Source organism: Eptesicus fuscus, chromosome 4 (genome assembly GCF_027574615.1).
Source record: "Eptesicus fuscus isolate TK198812 chromosome 4, DD_ASM_mEF_20220401, whole genome shotgun sequence".
Taxonomy (NCBI): Eukaryota; Metazoa; Chordata; class Mammalia; order Chiroptera; family Vespertilionidae; genus Eptesicus; species Eptesicus fuscus.
The window spans coordinates 44,615,963-44,624,537 of record NC_072476.1 but is presented as its reverse complement, the minus strand read 5'-3'; the positions used below and the strand labels follow the sequence as shown (position 1 = coordinate 44,624,537).

The following is an 8,575-nucleotide window of genomic DNA, read 5'->3' as shown; positions in this document are numbered from 1 at the left end:
CCCAAAGAGGGAGCAACAAATACCCGTCCATTTGTGCGGCGGGGAAAGCAAGAGGGCAGAAGTTCCTTCTTCTGTATCCCAAGTGCCTAGCACAGCGCCTGGCGCATAGCAGGCGCTCAAGGAATACTGCTGAGCGACCAAAGGCACTACTGCAAGGTCCACGTGGCGCCCTGCAGAGCGTGTATGTAACATGCATATATACACACACGCTTAATGCACATGCTTATACAAACATACTACACACACGATACATAAAAACATACACATCCATATGCAGGTATATATATAATTAGTAAATATGCGAATATAAATAAATTTATTCGGGTACAGCCCTAACTCCGAACAGGTTGGAGAGGCAGGGAGGACACCGGCACCCCCCTGACCCTCGGGACCGCAGGCCAGGACGCGGCCGGGTGGCGGGAGCCCGCAGGCGGCGCGGCGGCGCGGCAGGGCCCTTCCGGGTTCCCGTCCGCGCGCCGCCATTGGCTGGGCCGCGAGCAGCTGACAGCGCGCGGCGGGCGAGGGAGCTTCGAGGATGGCGGCGTCCGCGGCGCTGATCCTGCGGGAGAGCCCCAGGTAGCCGCCTGGCCCGGCCCTGGCGGCCGCCGCCCCTGGGTGGCGCGGGCGGCCAGGGTGTCCTGCGTTCTGTCGCCTCGGTGCCCGCGGGGGGCCGGCCGGGACGGTGGCGCGGGGCTGTCCGAGTCGCGGTGCGGCCCCGCAGGCGGCCCGGGACGGTGGGCGCCTCGCCTCCGGTGGGTCCCCTCCGTGGGTCCCAGCTGAGGTCAGCACGCGGCGTGCGGAAGCCGCTTCCGCTGCGCCCCGTGCTCTTCCCGACCTCGGACCCCGAGAGAGGCGCCCGCCGGTGCCGGGCGGTCTGCAAGCCCTAACCCGCGCCGGGCTCCCTCTCCACCCAGCTGGGTTAGACCCAGGCCAGGGTGCGGGCTGCTGACATGACGCAGGGAGGGTTTGGGAACAGGGCTGTTGTTTTCATTTTATTTCTTTTTTAGTTAATTTCTGTTTATGGTAGGTGAGTTCGGCTGTCCGTGGTGGTGATACATTTAGGTGAGAATGACTTCATGTAAGGAAAAGTAATTAAGTCCTTAGTGAAGTGGTGGCGTGTGGACGTGGGGAAGGTGCTGAAATATGTAGGCAAGTCGCTGAAGGTGGAAAAGAACTTCTTTGTGCCCGAACTGGGCAGGAATGTTAGAGAACACAGTTGCCCTTTCAAAGCTTTTCCTTCTTCCTGGAGTCCTTGGATTCTGGCAGCCAGTAACTTGCCTCACACCACCATCTGGGTAACAAGACACCACGTCAGTAAACCACAGGAACACGGTGCGATAGGGTTGTTTTTATCACGTAACTTAAAGTTCTTTATTACTGTTGAAGCAGGGTTTTAAAACAACTGTGTACTTAGTGACCCCAAACGATTTTTGTATGTAGTATATATATTTTTTAATTATCTGCCACACAGCATCCTATTCTTTACTAGAGGCCCGGTGCATGAAATTCGTGCACGGAGGGGGGTTGTCCCTCAGCCCAGCCTGTACCCTCTACAATATGGGACCCCTTGAGGGATGTCCGACTGCCCTCTCAGAATCCAGGACTGCTGGCTCCCAACTGCTTGCCTGCCTGCCTTCCTGATTGCCCCTAACCGCTTCTGCCTGCCAGCCTGATCACCCCCTAACCACTCTGCTGCCAGCCTGTTTGCCCCCAACTTACCTCCTCTGCTGGCCTGGTTACCCCTAACTGCCCTCTCCTGCAGGGTTGATCACTTCCAACTGCCCTCCCTTGCAGGCTTGGTCCCTCTCAACTGCCCTCCCTTGCAGGCCTGCCTCCCAACTGCCCTCCCTTGCAGGCTGGGTGCCTCCCAACTGCCCTCTCCTGCTGGCCATCTTGTGGTGGCCATCTTGTGTCCACTTGGGAGCAGGATCTTTGACCACATGGGGGCAGTTATATTGTGTTGCAGTGATGATCAGTCTGCATATTACTCTTTTATTAGATAGGATAGAGGCCTGGTACAGGGATGGGGGCCAGCTGGTTTGCCCTGAAGGGCGTCCTGGATCAGGGTGGGGGTTCCCTTGGGGTGTGGGGCGGCCTGAGCGAGGGGCCTGTGGTGGTTTGCAGGCCGGCCATGCCCCCTGGCAACCCAAGCAGAGGCCCTGGTATCTGGAATTTATTTTCCTTCTATAATTGAAACTTTGTAGCCTGGAGCGGAGCCAAGCCTGGGGCTCCCTCGGAGGCCGGCAGCCATTTGTGTTGGGGTTATAATTGAAACTTTGTTGCTTTAAGCGGGTGGGCCTGGCCAGGGTTCGAGGAAAGCTTTGCTTCCCCTGTTGCCAGCGGCAACCCTGGCCTGCTCTCTCAAGCTCCATTCTGCCACCATTTGTTTGAATTTGTTTACCTTCTATAATTGAAACTTTGTAGCTTGAGTGGAGGCTTAGGCCTGGCAAGGGCAGGCGGAAAGCTTGGCTTTCTCTGTTACCTAGGAAACCTTGCTCTCTGTGGCTGTAGCCATCTTGGTTTGGGTTAATTTGCATACTCGCTTTGATTGGATGGTGGGCGTGGCTTGTGGGTGTGTCAGAGGTATGGTCAATTTGCATATTTGTCTATTATTAGATAGGATATTTATGGTGTACTAGCCACTTCCCTCCTCCCACTCTTTTCATTTTGGATTTGCATTTTGGGTTAAGTGGATATTGTACTGCTACATTAATGCCATTCCCCACAGAGCGCAAACTTTCCTCGTAGTTTGCCTTGCCCAAAAGAAGGAGAAAACTTGCCAAATAGACCTTTTCAACAATAGTTGAATGGGTGTGTGTGTGTGTGGGGTGGGGGGGACGTTTGGTAATGCCCCACCTCCTTTGCTGGCCATCATCTATTTTTCTTTGTTTCACTCAGACTTACCTTATAGCAATTAGAGTTGTTGAAATGGAAACTTACAGACAACTGCAGTTATAGACAACTGTACTGATAACAAGTACAATTCCACTTGGAAAGCTCACTTAAAAACTTTGTTTTACTAATTTATTTAGCATGAAAAAAGCAGTGTCGCTGATAAATGCAGTAGATATAGGAAGATTTCCACGATTGCTCACCCGAATTCTTCAAAAACTTCACCTGAAGGTTTGTATGTTTGCATTTCTATAACTTATAATACTTTCTCGTGATTCAATTGAAACTGTGTTTCTACTTAAAGAACTTTTTGCGAAGGATAATATTTCGAAGTGTGTCTTTGAGAACACCATGTGTCTAGAAAAATATTTTCCTGGTTAACATTTTCTTTTAAAAATCTTTATTGTTGAAAGTATTACATAGGTCTTCCTTTCCCCCCCATTAACCTCTTCCAGCCAGCTCCCGCCCTCCCTCTCCCCCCGCCAGGCCCTCACCACCCCATTGTCTGTGTCCACTGGTTAAGCATATATGCATACACATTCATTGGTTGATCTCTTCCCACCCAACCTCCCTTGTCTTCCCTCCGAGGTTCAACAGTGTGTTCATGAAAATTTGATAATGTTCCATGGCCAAAAGTTTTGGAAGCTCTGTCTTCATTAATGTTAATTTTTTTTATTATGGAACTTTTCAGAATATATAGTAGTGTTTATAGTAAATATTTAAGGCTGTGCATAATTTTCCAAATGTTTTTGGCCTTGGAACTGTTTTATGATGGCATATATTTTGGGACCAGGGTTCTGTGGAATATGTATTGGGAAAATTCCGATTTTATGACTTAATTCTTCCTCTTAAAAATAATTCTGTGGTATTTCTGTCAATCAGTATTTAATCTTTCATTTAAATTTTTCACTTTTGTTTCAAGGGTGTGGTTACTTTTGACATATTGATGTTTAGTATTTCACTGCTTGCTCACCAATCTAAGTTAACTTTTTTATCAGGTTATAAAACATTTAATTCCATCCATCACATGTTTATGGAGTACCACTAACTGTTCTGCCTGGTGCCAGGCATCCCTGTTAAACAAGAACTTGGATGGACTCATTCCTCTTTTTTTTTTTTCCCCTGGCTAGGAGCCAGCCCCAAAGCCCTTCCTTCCTCTGAAGTGTCTCTCAAATCCAAGTTCTCCTTATAGTCCTAGTTCAGATTCTTGATTCTTTTTTTTTTTTTTAAATATATTTTATTGATTTTTTACAGAGAGGAAGAGAGAGGGATAGAGAGATAGAAACATCGATGAGAGAGAAACATCGATCAGCTGCCTCTTGCACACCCCCTACTGGGGATGTGCCCGCAACCAAGGTACATGCCCTTGACCGGAATCGAACCTGGGACCCTTGAGTCCGCAGGCCGATGCTCTATCCACTGAGCCAAACCGGTTTCGGCTCAGATTCTTATTATCTCTTCTATGGATGCAATGATTACCTTCAAACTGCTATCTTGAGGCCTCTAGTCTTTCCCTTCCTATTGCTATTTCATTTATCTTTCCAAATATTTCTTTTCCTAAAAAAGAATTCATTATATCAAAGCCATCAGTGATTTTTCCATTGTCCCATGGAAAAAAGTTCAAAATCCTTAACGTTATATTATAGTAATATATTATGGCCACAACCTGTATTCTCCCCACTTTGGAAGTGCTCCAGTCACACTGGACTGTGCTCTTGTACTAGAACTTGTGGTTGTGCATAATCCTAAGCTTTCAAGGCAGAGACTCATAGCAAGATCCAGATATTGAACTGTGCTGATTTTGAGATATTGAACTTTGCAAACGCACAAGTTTTTTTTGTTTTGTTTTGTTTTTTACCATGGATTTACTCTTTCTTTCAATTTCTCATTCCGTATATGACTGAATGGATCTTCCTTTAAGGATCTGAGTTTTGAATACCTGAATGTGTGCTAGTAGATTGCTTTTTGTGTTGTAGGCTGAGAACAGTTTCAGTGAAGAAGAGGAAGAAAAACTTCAAGCTGCATTTTCTCTAGAGAAACAAGATCTTCACCTAGTTCTTGAAACAATATCATTCATTTTAGAACAGGTATTTTTATTGTTCCTAATCATTGGTGTCTGGTACATGTTTGTATTGCTATGATAGGTGTAACATTTTTTTTCTTAAGTGTGCAAAGGGAAGCTGTGAATATATTTTAATTAAGAATTTCAATGTAGTAAAAAAAACATTTGAATGTATGATTTTTCCCCCACAGGGTATTTCATTTTGCAAAACAGTCTTAATGTTGAGTAGTGTAAGTGTTTGACAGTATGAATCAAGACTTTATTGACTTGAGACGGTTATAAAAGATTTTAATTCATTGTTACTTGTTATAATAATTTGGAAAAATTAACACACTTCATTTAAAAATTTTAACAAATGATTTTGGGGGATTTCTTTGACTAAGATGGTAAATAAAACATTTAGAAAAGAAGTATTTGTCAAAGGACTTTTAGTCATATTATTTCTTCCTACTGAGCTGCCCTTCTGCCTGTATCTCTTCTCACATCTCATTTCATTGTAGCCTTGACCCCTTATACTTGCACTCTTCCTCTTATTTGGGTTCCTTTTATCTTTAGCTTACCATAGTAGACCACTTTGTTAGTCTTTCATTATTTCATGGGTGTCAGTGATATCTTCTTCACTAAGTTTTAAATTTGTGGGAGGCCAAGATCTTGTGTGTGCATCTTATACAAACCTAGCACATTTCTGGGCTTAACATAGATTCTCTATAAATTCCTGTTGATTGATTAAATAGAATACTTGTGGAATTAAATTTTAAATAGTACTGTAGCTTCATGAACATTCTAGTGACAGATACTGAAGGACAAGCTGCCAGGCATCTACACATACAGCTTTATACAAATTACAGATCATAACGATGACTATCCTTCAATAGATGAAAAGGATAATCAAGTAAGACAGAGCATCAAGGGGCTTATGAGAAAGTTGTTCCAGAATAATGTAAGTAATAGGACAGATATCACTGTTAAAATTTTTACAATATTTTATTATATATTATCTAGGAAGTTGGGAGAGGGAGGACAGTTTTGAGAAAGTGCTTCTTAGAAATTTTTGTTAGTTGGGAAACAAAATCATTGTACAACTCTTTGAAATAATTAAGTGAAATAAGGACATGAATTTTTTCTTTCCATAATTGAGATTTAATTGGTTGTTTTGAGGAGAAGTACACAGACATTTCAGTTTGTACACAATTCTTAACATATATACCAAAAACCTAAAGTCATGTAATTGTGGTTATTTTCTAAACAGTTATTCCAGTGACTTCTAAGCTTAAAATTTGGAGGCTAATTTTCCTTAATAGAATATCAAGAACCAATATCTTCAAATGTTGATACATCAAAGTCCCACTAATTTACTGTTTAATGTCATATATGCTACAGAATCAAATTTTCAATCTTTCACGGCACATTAACACACTTACTAGGAAAACTGGGCTACCACACCAAAGATGTTAGAGAGCGCACAAAATTCTGACAGGGAGAGCCAAGATCAAGAAGTGGTTTTCTTTAGGAAACAATTTTACCAGAAATGAAAATGAGAATAAAAGTAATTTAAAATGTTCAGGACATAGTAAATGTATGACTGACTTCAAATTGGCACTTTAATATGCTTTGTATCATAGAATAGAAAAACTACCCTCATCTATGGAATGTTTAGTTGACACCCAAGATAATCAAAGCCTCTCATATTTAATATACCACTATGTTTTGGTTGTATCAAAAAATAAACAACCAGCAAATGGTTTCACCTCTTAAAAAATCACTTACATTTTAAAAAATGGGATGAGGTCGAATTCCCTCATTTTAAAAAATGATTCTAAAGCTACTAAAAAATGGGCATTTACAAAATAGTTGGTAAAATTACTCTCTGGATTGTGCAAAAAGGGAGACCGATACCACTGATAAGACATAGTATATGATATTAATTAGACTTGGCTTCTTTTTCTCCTCTTCATCTGAGTCTGGCCTGCCCTAATTTTTACTTTTTTTGTTGTTGTTAATCCTCACCCAAGGATATTTTTCCATTGATTTTTAGAGAGAGTGGAATGGAGGGGGAAGAGACAGAGAGAGAAACATCGCTATGAGAGAGACACATCAATTGGTTGCCTCCTGGCACTTGCCCCAACCAGAGCCAGGAATGGAGCCTGCAACCAAGGTATGTGCCTTTGACCAGAATCCAATCTGGGACCCTTCAGTTTGCCGGCCGACTTTCTACCCACTGAGCCAAACTGACTAGGGCTCTCCTCATTTTTAGTTTCTCCATTTTCCACTGGTAGTTCTTATTTAGGTTCCTGGTCAGCCTTTTGATCTGTTTTCCCTTTGCTTCCCTTTCCCTTTCATTTGCACTTTTTTGTCTGCATATTTATCCTTTCCTGCTGCCATTTTTGGCTTCATTTCCACTTTTACAGAGCAAGTTTAGCTGACAACCTCACTGATCTCCTCTTGGGTTCCTCCTTTGCTTCACCCTCAGTGGAGCTGATCTTCCTCCTTGGGCATCATGGCAGTGGGTGGGGAGCCGAGAGCCTTTGAGAACCTGAACTGCCTGGCCATTGCCTGGCCCAACCTGCTTGGACCATGATGGGATAGTGGGAGAAACCAGGAAATGAATAATTAGGGCACCATTAATTAAGGCCAAGAAGTTTTCCCATTAAATGGAGTACTTAAACCTCAGGCAAAACTGAAAAAGTTTAGCCTGAATAATTTAAGCATTTAATCCTAAATCTTTCAGCCCTTGGAATGGTACATTGTTTGTAAAATAATAAAAAATTTCTGCAATAGAAATATAAAATATTCTTTTGCTTTACTTTAAATTATTAATTTTGTATTTGATTATAGATCAAGATCTCTGTATGAATATTAGAGATATATGTAATTTATTTTCTCTTTAATAGGCAGTATATCACAATGTGAAGCCTGCAGCTTTGCAGCAGCAGTTAGAGAACATTCATCTTGCACAAGACAAAGCAGAAGCATTTGTCAATACTTGGTCTTCCATGGGTCAAGAAACAGTCGAAAAATTCAGGCAGAGGATTCTCGCTCCCCACAAGGTATAGGTTATGTTACACCAAAGATATTTTTCAGTAATGTATGGCATAGATTTTTATACCTGAAGAGTTTTTTTAATATTTTGTAGAGAGGTACAGTTGGGCAGAAGAGTATATAGACAATATTTCCTGTAAAGTTATTGCCATACATATTTGCTACCACAATGTGATTTAATTTCAATTTACAGTTTAAAATATGCCTCTATAACTTAAGGATAGGAATGAAAGGTTTTTCCCTCTGGGGCCTTGGACAGAGTTGGTTACTATTTTAATTGTGTACCTGCATCTAAGACTCTCTGTAATTTTACCGACTCACATACTTGTTTATGTGTTTCTGTATTAGTGCCTAGCAGAATGTTGTGCATGCAGAAGGTAGCGTAGCTAACATTTGTTGAGTTACAAACAGTGAACAAAATGAACACTTTAGGAAAAATAAAGTGACAAAAAGGTCACAAATCTTTTTAGTTACCTTTAGTCACTGTTAATGGAGGTTAAAATGATTGTACAGATTTTGCCTTTTTTTCTGTGTTAGCATAATTGATTTTCAGCCAACTTTGTATTCTTGGGTTAATATCAC

General features: G+C 42.3%; 1 protein-coding gene across 6 annotated transcripts in view; it reads left to right on the top strand.

Moving 5' to 3' along the window:
• Nucleotides 1–458: 458 nt before the first annotated feature.
• Nucleotides 459–8,575, top strand: part of COMMD10 (COMM domain containing 10) — a 144,703-nt gene continuing 136,586 nt past the window's right edge. For 2 of the 6 annotated variants that reach the window (XM_054714978.1, XM_054714979.1), the window contains exons 1-4: nt 459–576; nt 3,033–3,123; nt 4,869–4,979; nt 7,846–8,001. In XM_054714978.1, the coding sequence (XP_054570953.1) occupies nt 536–576; nt 3,033–3,123; nt 4,869–4,979; nt 7,846–8,001 (399 nt within the window). In that variant the 5' untranslated portion in view covers nt 459–535. Of the gene's footprint in view, nt 577–1,007; nt 1,063–3,032; nt 3,124–4,868; nt 4,980–7,845; nt 8,002–8,575 lie in introns of all 6 variants that reach the window. The other 4 variants (XM_054714977.1, XM_054714976.1, XM_054714975.1 and 1 more) reach the window with 4 other exon arrangements.